Here is a 23,596-nt window from a genome sequence, read left to right as displayed (position 1 = left end):
GCGCGATATTAAATATTCCCAGACGTAGAGAGCAAAATAACATATGTAAACAACATATGAATGTATTTAACATTAAATCTTGTTGAGGGAAAAATAATGAACAGAGAAAAACAAGACAATCTACTGGATATGTCCTCATGAAAATAAATCTCATCTCACATTATTAAATGTTAAACCCTGTCAATACACAGCTACTGTACAAGGTAACTGCCTAAATAAAACCCTAACATTGGTAAAAAAAAAAAAAAAATGTTATTTAAATCCAAAGATGTATGATCAAAAAAAATCCCTTAAGAGCAGCATGAAACTGCGCAAGTGCTCAAGCTCCAATATTCTGTGCTACGGACACATTTTAATGGCGATCAAAACAGCATTTGGATCAATACCCAGCCCTTGTCTTGGACATCTCTCCCATTATTCTTTTGTTGATTAAAATAAATCTAAATGTCTACAGTTGTATCACTAAATTCTTGGTGTAACCCACAGCTCAATACTGTTCCATCAATGAATTACTCTGTATTGCAACATCAGCCAACAAGTTCACTACAGCGCTGCACAGACGAGGTGTCACATTTCTCCCTCTCTGGGTCACAGATCACTTCCTATCAGGGACTACTCTGATGCTAAGGGTTACAGATGCCGTGTGTGTTATCAGCCTCATCAGATATCCTGTCTGACAGTAATGAGACACACTCAGGTACAGGTCACTGGGAGCAACTGAAGCTAAATTAAAGAAGCTCCTGAGCAAGGCACTCATGTGTGGAGTTGAGTGACAGAGTAATGGGACTCTGTGCTGATACAGAATAGACCTAATAGACCCTAAAGTGTTTTTTTTTGGAGGGGGTGAGTTTTGCCTTTATTGACAGTGTATGTTTGCCCAGATAGATAGGAAATGTGGAGGAGAGAAGGGGGATGACATGCAACAAGGGGGCCGCAGGCTGGAATTAAACACAGGCCGCTGCTGAGGACAGCCTACACTATGTGAGGCCAGCGTGCTATCAGGTGAGCTTTCAGGTGAGGTTCCCCCAAAAACACCTTCCTGACTGAACATAGAGCTGAGAGTTGGGACAACTGGAAGTCTTCTTGCAGAAAAAAATGACCTCACAAGGTTTGGAAAATCCACAAATGCATGCAAATTCAAGATGTGGTGTTTACCTGCGGCATGTACCCGACCATCCTCCCTGGCACCCCGTGACCGGGGAATGCAGGTGGCTTCCCCAACACGGTGATGCGACCACGTGAGATTTTCAGAGTTCCCACGATGCATTTCAGAAGTGTGGTCTTCCCACAACCACTGGGCCCCAAAAGGCCATAACTGCAACACAGAGTCAAGAGCAACACAGATGAAATTAAACAGCTCCCAGAGCATTTTTACATCTGGCCTGTAAATTTTGAATTCAAAGGAAACTTTATTTAAGAAACTGAAGCTTCTGTTCACATACAATCAGGCATGAAAGGAGTTTAAAGAGTCTCTCATTGGTACTTCCAACAAAGGAAACAGATACAGTTTATGTAAGCACCTAAAGATAACCAGATGCCTTTATCAGATAACAGCCGACAATGACTGCGGTGCAGAGATAAACGCCCCGCTGTTTGATTGTGTAAGTTACTGTCAAACAAAACAGTAGAAGTTTGCAAAGAATCACGAAGCGCTGCGTTAATAAAAATCTGTTGGTAAACAGAATATTTTCAACTTTTTCCAGAACGTCTACGTTACTTGTTACAGTCAGAGCAGATAGAAAACAAATCATTCATCAGCCTGTTGTTCAGCGTTCAGAGCGTTTTGGGTTGTGTTATGTCCTGACTTGTATTTTTAACTCGATGATGTGTGACTGCTGGACATTAAAATTGGCTAAAAGCTTTAGAAAGAAACCTCTTTGTGTCTGAAGACAAAGAAACGACGCAGACGGATGACAGACAATCACATGAAAAACAAAAAGTGCGCGTTTCTGGATTTCAGTTCCTCTAGGAGAGCCGGAACTTGGAGCTGGACTACAAAGTAAAAAACACGTTGTTTAATTCTAATTGAAATAACAAAATGCATATTTCTTTGCTGACTTCCTCTCACGGCCCTTCGGGGTCTTGTCTTGCAGGAAATTAAGATTTTTGGCAACTGATCAGTCGGCAGATACATGACAAAGGAGAAGGCGAGTCGACTGGTTCCAGGCAGATCCTGGATACTTCATTCCAGCATGTTAGCCTCATTTACATGACAGGAACATGCCTGCTGACTGGGAGGACTGGGATGAGTCCACTGCTTGTGTCTATTTGGCTACAAGAGCAGAGGTTGAGGTGTAAAATACAAATTATAGAATATCTTACTGTCAACTTTTTTCTTGTCTCCTTTTTCCCTGACTCCCTCTCACAGCTTTTTTAAGTCCTTCATTGTAAAAGGAATTAGTTTAGATTGATGGACTGGTTATAAAACAGTTTAAGTCCAAGCATGTGAACACACGAGGACAAAGTCTCCTCTGAAGCTGGGTTTAGCTTTGACAAGGAGCTAAACACATGAATGACTTATCAATTAAGCAAAACAGTATGAAAATCAGCACAGAGTCAGTCTGCTTCACTCACATGTGTCCCTGTGGCACCGTCAGGTTGAGGTTGCTGAGGACCTTCAGCTTGCCATATGACCGGCACACATCTCGGCACTGGATCGCAAAGTCCTCCTGTCCAGCAGGCAGAGAAGCCTCCAAATCAGCCTTCATGTTCCCGTCCTTCTGCTGGAGGAGATGAAAACACTTTGGTAAACAGCGATAACAATCTTCATGAGTGTCTGTCTGCAGATCTCATTCAGTAACACAGAGCAAATGTGACACAAGGACAGTAAACCTCACAAGGCTGATGAGAGAAATCCCTCTTGGTCATATCACAGGGCAGGACTACAATAAAACCTCATGAAATAGTGCACTTGTCCTACATTACTGTGCACATATCATTAAAGCGTCACTGTCAAGCTGCCTGTAAGACCTAATGCTGGGCTGTTTAAGATGCATGTTTTGCAGGACTGGAAAGCAGTTGAAAACAAAAACAAGGGTGTGTAGCATGAAATATAGTTTGTAGGCATGGGTGAACTATGAGACAATGGACCCATGGGCACAAATACACAAAGGGCCTCACCACCACCCCCACATAGGAGCAAGAAACACAGACTTTATGGTCTCTTTGTGTTCACTTTGTGTCTCCTTGTAGTTATTTCATGGCTCTTTCGGGTAATTTTGCATCTTTTTTGGTTGTTTTGTATCTCTGTGTAGTCATTTTGTGTCTCATTGTGGTTGTTTTATGTCTTTTTGTAGCCATTTGGGTTTCTTTGGGGTAATTTTGTGTCTTTTTGAGGAAATTTTGTGCCTTTGTAGGTCATTCAGTGTCTCTATTTAGTTATTTTGTGTCTCTTTGGGGTAATATTGAATCTTTTTTTGGTAGTTTTGTATCTCTGTGTAGTCATTTTGTGTCTCCTTATGGTTGCTTGTGTCTCTTTGTGCTCATTTGGGTTTCTTTGAGGTAATTTTGTGTCTTATTGAGGAAATTACGTGTCATTTTTGGTTGTTTAATGTCTCTGTAGTTACTTTGTGTCTCTGCGCAGTTCCTTGAGCATCTTTTTGTGGTATTTTTGGTGAATGCCACCTACGAAATGTCACACTAAGGATCCCTGGGCCTCTGCCAAATAGGCCCATTCAATAATTGATCTACCTTCGCCAGATTTGATAAATAAATTTCAGTATTGCGGTCATACACTGCTCCTCCAAAAGGAAGGATTTATATGACAAAATATTGATTAAACTATGTTTTGTTCTCACCTTGATAAAAAATATCACTGATTGTGTTAAAATTGGTCCTGGGACTGTAAAATCAGGGGGTTCTTTGTGGTCTTTCCTGCAGTAAACAGATGAAAACGCTACATGATTGGCTATTTGCAGTCATAATATACTACATAATCAACTCACCTGCTATGACGTTAATAGGAAATAATCAAATTTAAACCAAGGCAACAAAGAGACAGGAGTGAGCTTTGCTAAAGTGCACTTTACTGACATCTTTTCATTTGCCGGTTTGGTCTCTGAAGTTGTTTGTCATGCAGCCATTACTGAAATATCAAGTATAGGAAGGACCAAAGTTATCTAATCTCTGTCTTTGTTTTTCACTGATGCCGCACATTTTTATGCCTGCTTTCCCAGATGTTATCTCACACACACGTTTGCCTCAGCCCAAGGCAGAATCAGCTTTATTAGCCAGGTATTTTTTACGCATACAAGGAATTTGGAGAGGAGAGAAACTCCCTCCTCCTTTTTTTTTGTAAGCCCATGTAGAAACAAGCTACCATACATATTAAAATAACAGTGAAAATGCACATTCCCTCAGTTAAACAACCTCACAGACCTGTGATCATCCCAAAAACTTCATAACACTTCATCAGATGGAACGTGAAAGAGAACCTCAGCAAACATCTCAAGGACAGAGAGGAAATTGCTGCTTGGTGCTGAAACTTTTTGTGAAAATACTTCTGAAAAACAATAAATTAAACTACAATGATGCAACATTTGTCTCCTGAGTAAGTTTAACTCCTGTGCAGAAGCTTGTAGCTCTATCAGTCGGAGCTCTGGTGGTTTAAAAAGGCTTTACTGCAAGCAGCTGAAAGAAAATGCAAACCATTCTTCTGAATAAGCCAGTCATCAAACCACCAGATTAGTCCATTTCCAAGAATGCAAGTAGGGGGAGAGGAACAAGTTTGCCATTTAACCCAAAAGCCCAAAACAAATCTGACCTCTGGCACAACAACCTACCCAAACAACTCCCTCATACTCTGATATTCTTGGTGGTTTCTTTGCATCTTGTCAAGCTTCAGCGGACAAAGTATTTGGGTCTTAAAACAATCCTTTGCCCAGTAATCTCTAATAACAGCCTTCTTTCACGGGTTTCCCCCCAGCCCGGTCTCCAACTAACTCCCTCCTTTAATCCAGCATCTCTCATTTTCCACTGAGGAGATTAGGGAGCTTGGATTGCGTAATCTGACGCATTTGGTCGACCTCACCTTTGGCACTATAGCCTACATCTGCAAAATGTACACAAAGGCAGATCTCATGCTGGTCCTGTTTAAAATTAGCCCGTGGCTGCTGGAGGTTTGAGATGGCAGGCTGATTTTAAAACCAGTTCAGATTCATCATCTGAGATAACGCTTCAAAATAAATTAAAGCCAACTCATCAGCTCAGCAGTAAATGTCAACTTGATGAAGGATAAAGCAGCAATCAAAGCAAACACTCACCCTGAGAGAAGGTGGAGGCAAAAAAACAGAGGGAGAAGTGGAGAGGATGAAGAGCAGATGATGAGTGAGTCCACAGACTGAAGACAACTAAAGAGCATGTGACACAAACATCTCATCTCAGTGTATGCAAAGTGGAAGAACAGGTTCAGATCACCGGCCGCCAGGTGGAGAACAGATGCTTTGCCTCTGAAGAATACCCTAACACACACACACACACACACACACACACACACACACACACACACACACACACACCCTCCTCCACAGGTGTCTTTTCTCAGACTTCTACATTGACAGAAAATACATTTGCTAACCTAAACTTTGCACAAAAACAACAATTATTAAATGGCTGCAGCTTTGCATGTTTCCAGATTCTGTTGTTTAGCGCACCTGAACGCATCACTTTGGGTTCTGGCAACTTGTGATTTTTACATTTTAATTTTTACATTTTAAGTGCTTCATAATGTGACTACAAATCTAGAATTCTTAGAAAATCCAAACCATTAAGGGTCTTCAGTTGCAGTCCCGCTCTTCCAACCACCATCCCTTTGATAAACGGGCCTATAATTAGGAGACACTCCACACTGTGCCTCTGCAGGCTCTCCTGGCAGACACTTCTCTCTGATTATGGCCTCAATCAGCCCAACAAAGCCTCTTTTTTTCCCCATTCATGCTCTGCTCTGCTCTGTTGATCAGGGGAAAAAAATTCCCTACCTTGCCCGCCAAGTTGTTGCCAACTTGCGTCACCGCCAAGTGGAAGAAAACGGGCTTGACAGGCGCGCTCAGATCTCTCCGGAATCAGCAGCAAAAACGAGACTAGCGACACACAAACTGTTAAAGAATGGCCACTGTCCGGCTATTTATAAGCTGAGCCTCGGTAGCCTACATGCACCGAGCGACCAGCTGCTGCACTTTCACTTCTCCCTTTCACATCAGCGCGTCACACAGGATGTGAGAGCGCTGCAGCGGCAGTGCGGAGGGTGCACGGCGCTCCTTCTCTCCCTTCTGTCTCTCTCTCCTGTCGCTTAAACGATAAAAAGCTCATCCTCCCACTCTATAAACACTAATTATCTCACTGAATATTGCGCCAAACATGGTTGCTGTTGCGGCGGCGGTGTGCTTCCTGCAGAGTTTATCTCCATCTTGCTGCAGCAGCAGCAGCAGCAGCGGACTGGAAAGGCCTGCTGTCAAGGGACAGAGCTCGATCCTGCATGTTATTCGCGAAGAGAGCATCCTAAATTATCCAGCAGCATCTTACCCGCTCCTCCATCTCAGTGCAGTCTGCAGGTCCGGCCGTCGCAGCATCCCGACCGGCAGCCTCCGCGGCCATGGCAGCAGGGAGGAGGGCGCACCGGACAGCCGGCTCGGTCTCTGCACGGAGACAGGGAGAGGAGGGAGGGAGAGAGGGATGGATGGATGCGCTGTGGGACTTTTACACTGAAGTCTGAAAATCTGCTGTCTCTGTTGCAAACACTGACTGCCAACAGCAACCAATGACTTAGGAAACACTGGAGGATTATCTGTTCTGTTCACCAATTCATTTCTAATTCTGGGGCACAGGGTGTAGACTACAGGCTACAGACCACATGCACGAACCTGTAGCTGCAAGAGCTGATCACTCTCCACTGCAAAAAATATCCCTCTCACATGCAATTTAAAAAGCAGTGACATCTTATTTACTTTACATTCGAAATAATTAGCAAAATTGCTGGTTTGAACTCAGTTGCTGTCAATGTCTTATAAAATAAGTGGAATGTGGAAACACAAGAAACCATCTTAATTTAAAATGCACATAATCTATACGTTAACACCAAATAACTTGGTGTGATTGATATTTTTTGCAGTGTAACCAACCTGCCTGGAGGAGTGACTGATAGCCTGCAGTCATCTCATTTACCCTTCACCTTCAGTATTGTGTGTCTGCTGCCAGGGGTCTTGTTCGGCTGCATTTCTCCTTGACTTCCTCAAGGTGTGATGAAGATGCATCAGGCTGATTCATCTTGAAAGAAGCAAAACTGTCCCGCCCTTTCATCGCAGGCATGTTTGATATGTCTTCTCTCGTCAAAACTCTGCAAAAGAGATGTATGAACAATTTACATGGAGATTATTTTTAATATGTGGTTTGATGTTGTGGTGTAGTTCCCAAAGAAACCACAAGATGGAAGCACAAAACAAGAGACTCATCATTGGCTAACAGACAATCACTGATGGTTAATGTTTAAAGGAGGAGAGCACTGTAGTACCTTAACTGATTTCAGCAACTTTCAACCTGGATTAATCACATACAAACAGATGAGTTCAGTACCTGAGATCAATCTGGACAAAATAAGAAGCCGAGAGGGTGCGCACCACATAAATCCTTAGTGAACTAGATTTAAAAGCGCTAGATACAGGTAGAGATCCAGACAGGGTGGGGATACCTCTGGCCCCCTGTCCATGTGGGCTTTGACATTTATATAATTAAAGTATCACATAGTTTAAACAGGCTTTAAAGACTCGAAAGAAGCCAACCATACTTGACCTAGCCAACCCAAAAGCTGCGTATGAAGACAAGAAAAACTCCACAAAAAAATCTTAAAGACAGAAGAAACCTCAAGAGAGGCAATGAAAGAGAAATCCTCCCTCCTCAGATGACTGGGGGTGTGACAGGGGGAAAGTTTTATCTCACTTTAATGGTAAAATGTAGAAATGCTGCTTTAAAATACTGAAGTGTGACGATAAAATTATGTGATTAAGTCTCCTTGGAGATGCTTGTTGATCAACTGTTGTGATGAAGTCAAGAGAAGCAGGACGTTGTTGCCATGCTTAAGTCTGCTGCTGCGCCCATAAAGATTTATGTGAAGGAAAATTGGTGTCACAGCACATGACTGTCTTTTAATAGCTTTTTTTGAGTCATTGTGTATTACACCGTACATTTGGGGCATTTATGTTTTTAAATCTAGGCTTAGGACTTGTCTCTTTAGTCAAGATTCTTATAGTTTTTGTTTGTTTTCTTTATGTAAAGTGTTTGTGGGTTATGTGAAAGTGGCTTCAAATCAGTTTATTATAAAAACTAGAATTACCACTCCATGGTTGTATGCCTCTATGCTCTAGTCGAGTTTCTCTTACAGCTTACATCCACATATCTGTGAAAACATGGATGCTTTATGCACATCTTCCCCCTGACAGCATGGAAGATGCACACAATCAGCACAGTTTCAAGATAAGTGTCACCAATTCAGTAGCATATCTGACTAAATATTTCCCCTTCTGTTTCTGAGATGTGATGTTGAGTAATGGCCAGAAAAGTGTTTTATTCAGAACATTAAGATGTCACTGTGGAGTTGACTTTTGACCTTTTCGATGTAAAATGTCATCACTTCAATATTTGTGTGAGGTTTTGTCATAAGTGTATGAATTCTTGATTTATGGCCTAAAACATATTATGTGAGGTCACACTGACCTTCGACCATAAAATTCTAATCAGTTTGTTCTTCAGTCAAAGTGAACGTTTGTGTCAAATTTAAAGAAATTTCCTTACAGTGTTCTTGAGATATCATGTTCACAAGGATGGGACAGACAACCTGAATAAAAAATGCCTCCGGCCACAGCTAAAAAATACTCTTGATGGTTTTCTTTGGCAGAAAAATTGAAGGGTGATGTAAAAAATGGAAACTTTATGGATGTTTCTGCCTTTGAATTTCCAGTGTGTAGGATAAGGGGGGGATTTTAAGACAAAACTGAATATAATAAGTATGTTTTCTTTAGTGTATAATCACCTGAAAATAAGAATCGTCCTTTTTTCCCGTTACCTTAGAGATCGCCATTTTGCATCGCCATCTTTCTACAGTAGCCCAGAAAGGACAAATCGAACACTGGCTCTAGATAGGGCCGTTCGGGTTTTCATGTTTTCACGTCGGCCACCGTAGTTAGCAGTTAGCCACTACGTGTTGACACCGTCAGAAAAACCTTTATTTTTTTTTTTAACATGAAACCACTTTATTCAGTGTTTTAGCGTCTTAAATCACCAGGACGGTTTGTGTTGGAGAGGAAGAGACCTCTGCGGATGATTCGGCTTCCGGTAAAAACCTACTAAATCCCCCTAAATCCAACACACTGTTCATTTAAGCTAAATGCAAAACTCCCACTTGCTCTGAGGGACTGGTCAAGACTGTGTTAATGCTGTGTAAAACACGTTGCTACTGCTGCCATGATTTGTGCTTAATGTCCCACTGTGATCACACACATATTACAAATGTGTGTTTTCTTGCTTGAAGGCACTTTGAGAAAAAAACTCACATGACAATCATATCAAAAATTAAATAAGTCTAAAGGGATAAAAGAAGGCTTAATTATCTAAAGGGACCTGCAGTCTCATGTATTAAATCCTTTATATAAATGGCTTTTAATTGGCAGATGCGTCAACCATCTATGAAAAATGACTTTCAAGTGTTGCTTTAGCTTGTAATGACTTTAAACGTCCACAGAGGGGCGGGATGGCCCAATTAAATGAAAGACACACAATGAGAGAGAGGGGGGAGTGGAGATGTTTGCATGCACAGGAATGAACAGATAGAGAGGGAGTGGGGGGTGCTTGTGCAAAAGTCAATGACAGGGAGACAATGTTAATGTCCACTTCACTCAGTGAAAAGCAATCAATGCTCCGGGCTCACAACTGAGCAGAAACGCATCTATTTATAGCTTTATGTAGCCTCAGAGGTTTAATCATTCAAAAGTATTGAGTGTGAACACTTTGGCCAATTAGGCCAGAGCCTCAGTGTGTCACACTTAAACTGGATACAGGACACGCCAGTGCACTGCAGCAGGCACACACTGAGCAGTTATTGTTCCCATCTAGAAATAAAACCCCAAAAGAGCCCAAAGAGCGCGTTGCCTAATTGGGTGAAGGGTTGAGGAAAATCTGTCTGATTAGCCCTCTCCAACAGACGGGGATTAAGCTTTTGGTCTGTAATTATTATGAAGCATACGTCAGCAGATATCCACCCATTTCAGAGAGACAGTGGAGCGGAGGGATGTCCTGCTAGGTGACTGAGCTCCCTGTGAGGCCCCGGTCAGACGTGGAGAGAGACCCACGGATAGGAGCAGGAACAGGAATATCCTCCTGAGTCAGTGCCACGACGCTGACACACCACACTCCCCCAGCAGGGCTGCCTCTGCTCCCTTAATAAGCATCCTATGCTATTCTGCTCAAGATGGCGGTGCAGGCAGCGGAAAAGGACGGAATAGTGAGTATTTTTGGGGCTTTGATGGCACCAGGGTGGGTGGTTTCATGTGTTGGTGTTTATTATCCGTGCATAACGGTGTGTGGATTTGATTCAAGCGCACCGTAATGTCGATTACCGGCGGCTTATTGTAAATGCGGAGCGCTGTGCGCAGTGCATTGAGAGCGCAAAGGCGACTCCTCTTTCATCTGTGGCCGGGGAGGAAATAGGAAATCCAATATGTTCGCGGTGAAATGTATCCGAGGAGTGTGCTCACCTAGGCCGCTCAGCTGGTGTGCTGATACGTGTAACGCAGTGCACGGTGCAGCTGATTTGCAGTTTATGAGGCTAATTTATTACCTCACATGGCGCACGGCAGGAATCCCAGAAAACATGACAGGTCTGCTGCCACCTCGGCATTGTTGGGGACAGCCGCATGCAAGGCCACACTGCGTGTATTTATCAATAAACAGGCCTGCAGCCTAGTGCTGGGTGTCTAACCTGAGCCAGGCCGGTTTATAACCTACCTGATGCAGCGATAAATGACAGTTTGCATCCTGTGTCTTTTGTCACCGGTGCTGAAGAACGTGGAGGATGACCATCTGAACGACTCGCTGGAGAACCCCGGCCTCATCTCACCTGACAAGGAGGATATATCTCGTCTGCTGGTATGAAAGATGCCTTAAAGTGTTTCTTGTTTGATGCTCGCTCCGGGCTGTGCTTAATAAATTTGCTTTGCGTAGACGGTGCCATTCAGCGGACGCATCCGAGGCGGCATGCGGCCAGGGAAGAAGATTATAGTGATGGGCATTGTCGAACTGGAGCCAGACAGGTAAGATAACACTTAACAATGCATGCACACCTTATCTGGAGCCTGGCTTTATCTCACCATATTTAAAATAGCCTTTATTATGTCATACTGGGTGATCTCAGAGATACGCTTTGTGTTCTTGGGCCAGTCAGACTTGCACAGCCACTGTCTCCAGGACACACTGAGCAATGCGTGGGCAGCTACAGAGAATGGTGGCTTTTTAAGTATGCAGAGACAGGGCGTTCCCCAACCAGCAGGGAGAGAAAAGGGGGGAAAATGGGGAAAAAAAGAGGACCCAGTGGAGCAGGCTTGTTTGGGTGTGTCCTCACCATACATGGAAACTTATGTCAAACTTGGAAGAAACCTCTCCATGACCTCATCATGTCCAGAGGCTGCTGCTGGCACAGCTTCCATGCCAAAGTTCATGTGAATGTCCTGGCTGACAGAAGTGCTCCGAGGCTCCCAAAACAGTTTTCCTTTGTTGCATCTCAGCAAGTTTGTTACTGTAATCATGCCCACACGCTCGCACAAAGAGGGTTGTGTGTAAACAGCACAGCTGCAGGGGGATGGAGGGAGAGAGGGGGGGTAAACCCAAACTAGCAGCAGGGATTATGAATAATTAACACACAATAGGTTTGCTCTTACACAGCAGCAGCAGAATTATGCTTTTGACTTATCCCCAGATTAGTTATTGGACTCATATGCTGCCTGTCTGACTCCTGCCTGTCTGTTTCCCTTCCTCCCTCAGCTTTGACGTGAGCCTGACCTGCGGCCGGGACTCAGAGGAAGAGACTCCACATGACGTGGCTCTGAAACTCACCGCCCGCTTCACTGACCGGCAGTTCCTACGCAACGCCCGCATCTCTGGGAAGTGGACAGAGGAGGAGGCGTCCACCGCCTACTTTCCCTTCATCCCTGATCAGCCTTTTAGGGTAAAGACCCTGTTTTGGTATTCATGATAGAGTCAGATGGTTCTGGTGCATCCTTTGTGCCAGCAGGTTCTGGTTGAACACATGTGCTTTTATGGAGCTTGTGGGATGCTCTCTTTGCCTTGAGCGTCCTTCTCCTTTGATCTGATTCAGACCTTTTCGTCATTATCATTGTCACAGATACTTACATGACCAATCTATTATTTTACACGCTGGATCTAATTTCTTTGGATCAGTATTTCTATCATTTCATGTCTGTGGGTTGGCTCTACTGACACCGCCTACAGCATGACTCCATAAAAGCAAGCAACAGCAGTGGTCTAAGCTGGATTTACACTGAATAGAATACGTTTAAATGGGGAAAGGCTGGAGTATGCTTAAGAAGAACTTGTTTATACATTGTGTTGTCCGACCATATCAGAAGGCCAGTGTGTTTTCATAGCAGTAATGGGACCAGGCAGTCGACATAAGGTGCTAGAGGACAACACATGGTGCCAAAACAAGTGCAAAAGACAAGACGAAAACAGTGTGAAGAGTTCGAGCAAAAGCTTAGAGTGTAAGTGATAGTTGTTCAGACTGGGACAGCATGCACACTTCTTGGAAGTCTTCCCTCGAGGTCATTCATAGTGTTGCATGCATAAAGGAACGGAAGTGGTTGTGTGAAGATTTTAAAAAGGAGAAGTTGAAACCAGGCTCACTTTCACACCTCAGGACACCTGGCTCCAATCTGTATAAGTGGTGGGAATCTCCAGGCATCTCATGATTCGATCCAGATAATGATTTCTATTCATGGATTATTTTTTCTCACTGTTTGGCTACTTGCTACTTTTGAAACATAGCGCATTTGTCAGATTTATGATTAAAATAAACAGATGGATTAACTTTCATATGGTGTTGCTTCACCTTCACAGAAATCTGAATGCTTCCGTACGCTTTTAAGCCAGGTGGTGCCGGTCAGATTGTGTCCATTTGCAACTGCTCGTGCTCTGCCACCCTCACCAAAACTCAAGAAGTAGCCTGTCTTGGAACATAACCGTGATGCGCATGTTTATGTCTGTTAAATTCACCGTCCAATTGGTCCAGCTGTAAGGAACATACAGCCTGGTCTTACAAAATTGTTACAGGCGATCATGATGTCAAGAATTGGGCTTTAAATTTCTGATTATTGACTTTTCTGCACCATTGGTGTGTGAGTGTGTTAAAAATTGAGTAGCAAGTGGTACCTTGTATGGCAGCCTCGGCCACCAGTGTATGAATGTGTGTGTGCATGTGTGTGTGAATGTGACTCGTAGTGTAAAAAGCGCTTTGAGTGGTCAGAAGACGAGAAAGACACTATACAAGTGCAGGTCCATTTACCAAGTAAGAATGATCAAACATGTTAGTTTTCTGCAAGGTTTTTTGTGACCATTTGCCATTTCAGTTCCCATGCACTTTGTTTGTTTGTTGCTTCCTTGTTGTCAGCATTTTTGAAATGTCTTTGGATGTGTTTTTCCTGTCGTCAGCGTAACAAGCAACCAACAGCAAGAGAGATAATCAAATGTTACAGTAGAAATGTATTTGCAGTTAAGAAATAAGAGACAAACGGGGAATGTTTTCCATGCGACATCATATCTATCTACTGTAAATACGGGCTGTATCCTGTGGTGGGCTGTTTCCTGCGTCAGGGGCAGCATCAGCTGTTTATATGTTGGACAAGATGGGGGTGGTGGTGGGGGGTTGGGCAGCAGCAGCACATATGCATGATGAGTAATTCTCATAAGACCCGAGGACTCTGTCCGCTCTAATAAGTTTGAATATGCATCATGAATAACACATATGGTGTTCACCTAAAAATATACAATGACGTGTTTCAAAGTGAACTAACCAGCTATAAAAGAAAAAGTTCAGCCCTGAGTGTCTTTTAAAGACACAGCAGCCACTGTCTGTGACATACTTCAGAGGTGATCCCCTGCGTCTGATTGTGTAATATTAGCTCTCCGATAAAGTGCCATTGTTTGTGGTCGGAGCGTGACGGTGCAGGTCAGCACAGCCGTGACTCCGTCAAAAGCTGGAGGCTGGAGATTAAAGCTGTCAGGCAGATTGCTTCCAAAAAACTGCCTCATGAATTCTGAGGCATGTGGACAGACACATGATGTGCTGTGTGGTTTCAGAGCAGGACGGCTGCTTTCTGTTACTGAGTTCATTGGAAAAAATCTGCCTCACACCTACAAGTTTGTTTTCCTTTGGTACAAACTCCACAGAGAGGTGTTTACTCTGTTGCATTTTTGTGTCTGGTTTGGTAAGGTACAATGTGCAAATACAAGCGAGCCAGAATGGACTCACTTTTGGTTTATTTATCAGTGTTTTGGTGGTGTGGTACATGTTAAAACACACACAAAAAACAGCTGATATTAGGTCCAGATTGTTTTTTTTACACTTACTAAACTTTTTAGACTCTACAAACAGGATTACCAGATGGCTGGTGAGAACACCCTCCTCATGAAACCTTGTGTTCAGTAGTTGTTTCCTGCACTTAGTTAAAGCTGCATAAAACAATGTTTTTGAACAACATATGTTCAAATTGCATTTTTCTTTCCTACTGAAATGATATTAACTGAAGTAACAAATGCACAAAAATGGGGTGTGTTCAGCGTTCAGCGCTCAGTGGTGTGTTGTGTATGTTGTGGGAGGGGGTTTATATATACGGCACTGTAGGGTTGCAGCAATATACCAGTTTTAAGGTATACCTTCATATAAAAGTTGTCTATCATACTGTGTACATTTGATTATCTTCGATATCGGAAAAAAATGCAACTGGACAGAGAATCTCCCCTTTATTTTAGTTATTTTCAAAGGGGAGACTTTTTACGCACACTTCCGTTAACAAAATAGTTTCAGGTTTCTGTTACAGTAATGAAATGTTTGTTCAACCAACAATAACATTCATTTCATTCCTTATAGGGTCATTCTGACTGATAATAAGAAATTCTGTAATATCATGATACTGTAAAATCACGATATTTTCTGAGATGGTTATCGTACCATGAAAATCTCACACCGTTGCATACCTACGTCACTGCTGATTGAGTAACCTATAGTGACGTCTCTGGCACAAATGAGCATATTGTTCAGCCTGGAAACCGTAGCAAAATGGTGCACAGTTTTCAGATTGAATGTACCCCTGATATATGATTACAAGCGCTTTCATTACTGTAGTTAAGTAGCTTCTTTATGCACTTTTACTTCCCAAGTATTCTCTAGAATCAGCAAATTTGCTTTTGGGTAATTATACGGTGGAGCAGGTTCATATACGCCAGGGATACTCAGCTTGCTTTTCTCAGGGGCAACTGGGAAGAGAGAAGGGCCGATGTGCAGCAAGGAAGGGCTGTATGCTAGAATCAAACCTGCAGCCGCTGTGGCATGGAAATGCCTTTGTACATGGGGCGCCTGCTCTATCCACTGAGCTACTGGGCACTCCAACAAACACTTACAATATATTTAATATTATTATCCCCAAACCTCTGGCATTCCAGGGTATTCTCCCTGGCACTCCTTTTTTTAGAATAAACAATCTCTATTTTGATGCTTCTTTATGCACTCTGGTGCCTTATTTACATTCAAAGTACAAAAAAAATCCCAGTGTGAGTCTGTTTGTTGTCATTGTGAGTTAGAAACTAGCCAGGCCACCCGGCAACCTCTCGCAGGCCAGATTTGACTTGTGGGCCGTAAGTTGAGTATCACTGAACGGTTTGTGGCATCCTGGTTTTAGGCAGGATGCCACATTGGCTCTTTCATGGTGACCACATGTAACCAAAATGATGTTTCCAGACTGGTCTTCAAAAGAGCTGCTCGAGTACGTGAACATGAACTGAGTTAAGATTTAAAGTGAGAAAGATAGTTAAAGGAATAGTTTCATATTTTGGGAGATAAAGTTTAATGTGACATTTAGCTTTAAAGGTGCTGGTAGGAGGATTTTGTTACTATTGGACAGAGTTAGCTGTTTACTTCTTTCCAGTCTTTGTGCTAAGCTAAGATAAACTACGCTAACGTCTCCTGCCTGTGGCTTCATATGTTCCGTGCAGACTTTTCATCTAACTCTCTGAAAAAAAGCAAATGAGCCGATTTAATTTTCCTAAATCATCAGCCTTAATTGCAGTTTGATGCTTGAGTGCTTCTTTATGGAGTGATTATAAATTGTAAATGACTTTGTTTAAGCTCATCAGTTTCTCTTCTTCTTCCTGTCTTTCCCTCCTTTTCTGTCCTCCCCTCCCTGCAGATTGAGATCCACTGTGAGCACCAGAGGTTCCGGATATTCGTGGACGGACACCAGCTCTTTGACTTTTATCACAAAGTAAAATCTTTGACCTCTATCGACACAGTACGGATACAAGGAGACCTACAGATCACCAAGCTTGGTTAACGCCCCACCCCTCCTGCTCTGCAAGTTGTGTGTGAAGCAAGGACTTGACCACAGATGACCATCTTAACACACACACACACACACACACACACACACACACACACACACACACATGTGCGCCTGTCACGTCATCACCCATAACCCATCATGCAACTCTGCTGCAGCATGACAACTGGAAAAAGTTAGAGTTCTTCTGCTACATTCTCATTCACTTCTTTCCATTCCTTTGTATCGAACCAGGGTTTGATGTGATGATGCTTCGAGGGTGAATGTGTTTGCGCCGTTTTCAGGTTTTTCTCTTTGTAGCCCCAGTTTTGTCAGATCAGGGATCTCACAGCTTATTAATAGCACATTCATTTTTTATGTCGAATCCTTTAGGGATGCTGAGGTAGAGGCAGGTGTGGAGTGCTTTCAAGGATGGAATATTAACTTGGATGTTATGGAAACCAGTTACTCAGGAACAAAAATCTGGCTCTGAGCTGCTAATGTGAAAGCAAAGTGTTGAAATTAGATTTTCAATTCTGCAACTTGAGGGCATATAAAAATCTTCCAGAATGCTTTGGATTAACTGGAATATGCATGTTGATCAAGCTGGAAATAGACGCTGATCATAGTAGTATTTTCACCCACCAACAGTGGCTGTAAAATCCTGCAGTATTGGACCTGAGCAGTGTTAAGATATTCAATTTGAGCCTTGACTAATTCCCACAAGGGCTGGAACGTGGTTTTCATATCAGATGAAACTGGTTTAAAGCCAAATGTTGCAGGTTGTTTGACGCTTTCAGACTTGATTTCACTCCAGCTGTATTTATTGTCGCAGTTATCCTCCAAAACCCAATTTTCTGCTCACAGCAGAGCGCAGTATTACACCCAGTTTTCTCTGTGCTGATGTATCTCCAGCTCCGTATAGGCACTCCCCTGCCCTCCCTTGGGTTTAACCTAGTTGTCACGGTAACAAGCTGCACACTCATCGACCTAAATCCCCCAAAATGAGGATTATATCATGAAGAGATGTAGCAGGAAGCGCCCCGTACTGTACACTGTGCGTGTTGGTTGTGTTAGCGATCACTGCGGCCATTCTGTAAATAGAAAGTCCCATGTGCTGAACAGGAAGTAGAATTGTGATGTTTGCTTTGTGGGCAAAGAGAGAGGAGAAATGGTTTTTAAATGAGTTTGAAAATTGGAATCTGCTCTCTGCAAACCATGCAAACCTCATCTGAATTGTACAATAACCGATATGCAACTAATTCTAATTTAAAAAACACTCTTCAGTATAGTAAGAAAAACGGTCAAAGTGAAACCTTCAGCCATGTTCAACAGTCGGCCGGTTGTTAAGAAGCAGGATCGGATCCTGGTGGTATTCTGAATGTATAGTATTCATGTTTCTATAGTAGCATAGAAGATATAGTGATGCACAAAATTATTACTTACTGTCACAGGTTTTTTGTGGTACGGCTGGTGCTGTTATAGTCCATTTTCAGTCCTACAGTATGTCTCATGTGTTTTAAAGTGTTTCCTGAGTCATTCCACTTCAGCATTTTGTCCACACTGAGACTTAAAGACGTTATAAAGCAGGTACATCCTTGTTTGATGCAGCTAGCAGGTTTTTACAAGCCTAACATACACAGCAATGTCTCTTTAAGCATTCCACTCTGAACAGGATGTCACTGAGGCAGAAAGTAAGTTATAATCACTACACAGTAAAAGCAGATGCTACCTGCAAGCAAGACCCACAGTATTAATCGAACTATGTCTGAAAGGGTAACTTCATTATTTTTCAACTTGGCCTTTATTTACACTTGTTTTTGTGTCTAAAATACTAAAGAGAACAGTTTTTGAAATTGATCCTATACTGAGCAAGAGAGCTGCAGCCAGCAGCCGTGAAAAAGGCTGCAGTGTACCATTTAGTGCACGTGCAATTTACGTCCGCTAAAAGTGCTTGTATTTGCCACTAACATGCTCAGACCGTTGTTCTAGGTGTCTGACAGTCAGTGGAAAGAATCCTACAGAGATAGACCTTTTTGTTAAGGAGTAAAATCCTTTTTGTTTAACCAGGAACAGCCACAAAATTGCCACTGCTACTTCCACCAGACTGCATGTAAATAAACCGCAGTTTTAGCATGTGTAGAGACAGCATATTTTGACTTGTAACTGGGTGGATTAAGAATTTATTTCAACCAAAACAGAGTCAGTGATTGTTTGAACAGTGGAAAGATGAGCCAAGAGTCTGGTGGAATTGGCAATGGTGATTTTTAGGGCTGTTTCTGGTTAACCAAAAAGGATCTTACTTTATAACAAAAAGGTCTATATCTGTGGGGCTTCTGTCCATAATGTGCCAGACTCTTCCGATAATAATCTGAACGCCAGTGGCAAAAACAAGCACTTTTAGTGGACTTAAATTGATAGTGTGAGCATGTTTCGCTGCTGCCATCTACAGTGCTCTCGCTCAATACTGGATCACTTTCAAAAACTGTTGATCCCATTTGTCACGTAGACACAAAATCGGGGAGAAATGGGGTCCAGGTTGAAAAATAGCAAACTTTTTTTAAAGGTGCTCCGCTTACACACACAGTAGAACTAGGTATGAATTTCACTACAAAGCTTTCCAGGCACCATTTTCTAATACAGGGTTTATAAGATGTAAATTATGGCTTTATTAATTAATGGTAAATTATAAACTAATGCTTTACAAGCCAACAATAAGAACAGCTTTTTGGCTCCCAGGTTGTGAAAAATCCAATTTCTGTTTCTTTTGCATTTGGTTTATGCAGTTATTAATGTGGATAACCTATCTAGTAAACCATTAGTTCTGCAGTTACAAGTATTGATGAATAATTGGCATGGATTCCTGACTTTCTTACTTTATAATAATGGTCTTAATGGTAATGTGCATCAAAAAGCTAAAAGGAGAAAGCGAGCATCATTCTGCAGGAGGATCAGCCAAGGGGATTTTTTCTATTAATGACTTTTGACCCATAAAACATTAGGAAATTGTTTATTTGACCATGACTAAAGTCATTATTTACAACTTATAAACCCTTTGTAAATCCCTAAAGGGTGACTCACAAATAGAAATTTATAAATGGCTTGGACCAAGCGTGAGAAGATTTGATCGTCTTTGGAGACAGATGTTCAACTTCATATCAAACGGAAACTGTACTGCATGCTCTTAATGCTGTGTCACCGTTCCCATCCACTTTTTGAGCAGCACAACACAGCAAAGCAAACACTAGTAAGGAGTTTGCTACACAGAAGTACCGTTAAAACACTTAACATTGGATCAACACAAGCTCATTTTTCCATCATCTTTTGCTGCTGTGAATTCAGAGTAAGCTGAGACATCTGTGCAGAACAGTTGCACAGACTTTGCTGCAGGGCGCTCAGTAATTGATGCATACCTTTGCTCACACTAATGAAGCTTCCTTTCTAAGATTTCTGAGCAAACTTTTAAGGAAACCTCTTTGTAGAACATCTCGTTACCGTCTGTGCACAGTGGGCTGCAGCTGTGTGCAGCACTCATCAGAGCACAGAGAGGCTTTCTATACATGCACTGAGTATTTATTGGCTCCTTTCACATAGCAATAAGGTTGCTGCTCGAAGACTGACTGCGCCGGAGTAGGACTTGTTTTCTCCTGGTTGGTCAGACAGGGTCTTCCTCAGCTCCTCGTTTTTGCTTGGCGAGCGCTGGTTTATTTTCAGACACAAACAGGAAATGACTACAGTTTGTTATGAGAGGGCAGCGAAAAGTGCAGTTTGAAAGAATGTGAGCCAGTGTGATGCATTGTTAACTTCAGTATTACAACAGAACAAATGTGTACAAATAACGTGTGATTTTGTTGATCGGGTGTTTTTTGTTTTTGTTTTTTGGATACTGTTTTTGTGTTATTTCTATTAACTGGTGACCATCTATTTGTAACGCTACAGTCTCCTGTAATAACATAAGAAGAAAATGACCAGCAGTATGTTTCATGGGCGTTGTAACAAGATGTGTGTTAAAGTTTTCAGCTCCTCAGCTAGGAATTATGGGGGAGGGAGATGAACAATTCGAGACTCCCTGAATTAAAGGGCTCTAACCAGGGAGTGCTTTTTGTGTATGTATGTGTGAGCGTGTGTGCGCAGGAGGCTAAGTGGGGAGTGTGTTTTCTCAACGTAGCACAGTTAACAGACTGTTTTCCAGCTGTGTGTTTTCTGCACAGTTGGGTGTGGTGCAGGTATAAGCTGGCATGGTACTTGAGCAGACTTATGTGGTACTGTTGCACTTTAAAAAAGGTGTTGGTGTCCATTTAAAGGAACAGTGTGTGAGGTTTAGGGGGATTTAGTGGCATCTAGTGGTGAGGATTGCAGATTGCAACCACCTGAAACTTCTCCCAGTTAGAATTCCTTCAGGAGGTTTTTACAGGGAGCCACATTCTCCACAGAGGCTTCCTCCTCTCTTTTAAAGATTTAAGGCGGTAAAATCACAGAATAAAGCAGTTTCACAGTACAAATTAGTGTTTCTCCAGCGCTGTTTTACTTGTCAGAGGCGGGCCACTAGCCCAGCACCTGCTCACCCTTTTTTCCTGACAACTTCAGATCCCAACATTCAGGAGGTTTTTACCATGAGCCAAATTATCCGCAGAGGTCTCCTCCACAGTGCGTTGGATCCATAATAAAAATGTACATAAGAGCAAAAACCAAAAATGGCAAGAATATATTTGACGATTTCTACAATCAGGCTTTCCCCTCACCATCTGCATCACCAATTTCCCATTTCCAAAACGTTTGTAAGCATGGGACAAAGTGTCTCCCGTCAAGTCTGTCTTTATAGATCACAGCTTTTGTGTGGGAAGTTGCGTATGCCTCATTCAGACCTCGTATTGTGCATACGCAATGTTTCTAAATGAGACACCAGGTGATTTAAACTGGTAAAAACAGAATAAAGCAGTTTCTCTTTTAAAATCTGTGTTTTCTGATGCTCTTGATATAGAGGGGCTTCTAACTACAGTTGCCAATGCTAAAACACGAAAGGCCTTATCTAGAGCCAGTGTTTGGTTTGTCAACTCTGGGCTACTGTAGAAACATGACGGTGCAACATTGCGATCTCTGCAGACAAGGAGCCACTCTCTTTGTATATATAAACGGCTCATTCTAAGGTAACGAAAACACAATGATTCTTAATTTTAGTTGATTATACACCAAAGAAAACTCCATAAATCCTACACACTGGACCTTTAAGGGACACAAAAGTGCTTAGTATTCCAGTAAAAACAAGTTTAAAAAAAAAACATTTTTGGTACATGTCCTTAAAAAACTCAACACATATTTGTGCTTCTTCCTGAGTTATAGTGTTCAATACAACAAGTCCCAGTTTCTGATCTCCTAATGATCCCATATATTTTTAAGATCCCCGAAAACTGTTATTTTAATTGTTCTGTAACCCTTTAAAAATGCAACTGAAAAACTGAATGTTATCCTCTTCCTGATTGTAATCTGATGATAAATACCCAGGTGGAAATGCAGTTTATTTACAGGCTGATATATGAAATAGACAACCCTTCCTACCCTCAGTTAAAAATTGAAGGGTGTCTGATGTCAAACTTGATTTGACCCAGGTCTGTACGTTAACCTGCTTTTGGACTTTGGATGTACATTTTAATGAACAAGGCCTCACAGGCTTCTTTTCTACACGAGGGACACCGAGCTGGTTTACAAGTGGAAAGCATTTGGTTGTGCATGTAAGCTCGTACCTGGCATTTTGTATACATGAAAGATTGAGGTATTGTACTGCCAGTTTTTGTTCCAGTCAAGCATGCTCTCTTTTTTTCCATCTGCTTTATAAGGTGTGTTCCTAGGGCAGATTTTCCTTCGACCTGTTATCGCCTGGTATATATGAAGATTTCAGTTAATCACCAAATTACAATCTTTAATTGACCCCTGACACTAAAGTATGTAAATCGAGCTTTTTCCCCCCTCGGACTTTTAATAAATAGAAAAACACAATGACTTTCTAAAAAGTGCTAAAACCTACATGACAATTTGTGAGAGTGGCTCCATCATGATGTCCATTTATGAAGTGTCCTGAGTAGAAGTAGGCTGATCTGTTGCTAATGTGTTGTGTGGTTGTACGATCATGTCATCATTTCTATTTATTACAGTGTAACCAGCAGGGTTGTGTGTGGTAACGTCATACCTACTGTATTGGTACCGTACTATTTTCTGCTGTTTATATGAAGGCATCTTGAAAAGTTGTTTTTTATAATGATGAAAGTAACTGAGGTCAGATGTCACATATTGTACTTTCCTGTTTGACAAAAGGAGATGTGTGAAAAGAGTATTGGATAAAAGATTTCTTTTAACTGCAAAAATCAAGGCTAACCATCATTTTGGCTTGTGTGTTTTCCGACTCTGAGGATCACCAGGGTGTTTGCTGTTGTGACTTTGACCTTCTGGAAGTCTTTTATGTTACCAGGCATAGTGTCGGCTGTTTGATACGCTCTTTTTCAGCTGAGCAACTCTCTGTTTGCCACAAAAAAAGCTGCTCCACAAAAAACAGGAGCACTTCTCTTTCTGTCATGATGCAAATTCCTGAAATATCCTGAGATGACCCTGATTTTGTGTCTCATTGAGGATGTGCACTGGACCAGAGTTTAGATGAAGACAGTACATTCTATCGTTGTGTTAGACCTCTCCAAATGTTTTTTTTTCTCCTCATGCTTTTGTAAAAACAGCTACTTTGCAAACCAATAAACTTCTCATCTTGGAAATGTCCTTGTGTTCAGTGTCTCTGTCTCAAAATGCTCAAATGCTCAACACTGAATATTCACCCAGATGACAAATAAAACAAGTAGCTACATCCCTGTTAAACTCAATGACTGGCTAAAATAGATGAAGGATTCTTATACTGTGAAATGTTCAGTCTTCAGTACATTTAACACAATTTTGCCTGCAGACTATGTTCTTTTAAGTCTTTAACTTTAAGCATTTTACCACAAGAACTCTTCCTAATTTGAATTATA

The 23,596-nt window shown here is 42.0% G+C and overlaps 2 protein-coding genes across 7 annotated transcripts in view; one reads left to right on the top strand and one right to left on the bottom strand.

The window, feature by feature from the left end:
* The window catches only part of abch1 (ATP-binding cassette, sub-family H, member 1), a 34,816-nt gene extending 25,707 nt beyond the window's left edge, over positions 1 to 9,109 (bottom strand). The window contains exons 1-5 of one of the 5 annotated variants that reach the window (XM_049599959.1): positions 9,020 to 9,109; positions 7,166 to 7,330; positions 6,520 to 6,632; positions 2,575 to 2,723; positions 1,156 to 1,315 (exon numbers count right to left, since the gene is read on the bottom strand). In XM_049599959.1, the coding sequence (XP_049455916.1) occupies positions 1,156 to 1,315; positions 2,575 to 2,723; positions 6,520 to 6,632; positions 7,166 to 7,247 (504 nt within the window). In that variant the 5' untranslated portion in view covers positions 7,248 to 7,330; positions 9,020 to 9,109. Of the gene's footprint in view, positions 1 to 1,155; positions 1,316 to 2,574; positions 2,724 to 5,261; positions 5,325 to 5,975; positions 6,462 to 6,519; positions 6,633 to 7,115; positions 7,331 to 9,019 lie in introns of those variants that run through there. The other 4 variants (XM_049599960.1, XM_049599961.1, XM_049599962.1 and 1 more) reach the window with 4 other exon arrangements.
* A 125-nt stretch (positions 9,110 to 9,234) lies between these two features.
* Positions 9,235 to 23,338, top strand: LOC125903217 (galectin-related protein-like). Of its 2 annotated transcripts, XM_049599990.1 has the most exons (6): positions 9,235 to 9,321; positions 10,254 to 10,486; positions 11,047 to 11,130; positions 11,206 to 11,294; positions 12,022 to 12,205; positions 16,458 to 23,338. In XM_049599990.1, exons 2-6 carry the CDS (start codon positions 10,454 to 10,456, stop codon positions 16,599 to 16,601), a joined length of 534 nt encoding a protein of 177 aa, XP_049455947.1. In that variant the 5' UTR covers positions 9,235 to 9,321; positions 10,254 to 10,453; the 3' UTR covers positions 16,602 to 23,338. The 2 variants fall into 2 exon arrangements, with proteins under 2 accessions (XP_049455947.1, XP_049455946.1); XM_049599989.1 differs by lacking the exon at positions 9,235 to 9,321 and having other exon boundaries at positions 10,158 to 10,486.
* Positions 23,339 to 23,596: the final 258 nt, after the last annotated feature.

The sequence above is a fragment of the Epinephelus fuscoguttatus genome, linkage group LG16 (assembly GCF_011397635.1).
Source record: "Epinephelus fuscoguttatus linkage group LG16, E.fuscoguttatus.final_Chr_v1".
Lineage (NCBI taxonomy): Eukaryota > Metazoa > Chordata > Actinopteri > Perciformes > Serranidae > Epinephelus > Epinephelus fuscoguttatus.
This window is presented reverse-complemented; position numbering and strand designations above follow the sequence as displayed.

Bases quoted from the DNA above. Each gene is read 5' to 3' on its own strand.
- LOC125903217 (XM_049599990.1), top strand. From the start codon at position 10,454: ATGGCGGTGCAGGCAGCGGAAAAGGACGGAATA. The intron at 10,487-11,046 runs GTGAGTATTTTT...CCGGTGCTGAAG, and splicing joins CAGCGGAAAAGGACGGAATA to AACGTGGAGGATGACCATCT. The intron at 11,295-12,021 runs GTAAGATAACAC...TTCCTCCCTCAG, and splicing joins GTCGAACTGGAGCCAGACAG to CTTTGACGTGAGCCTGACCT.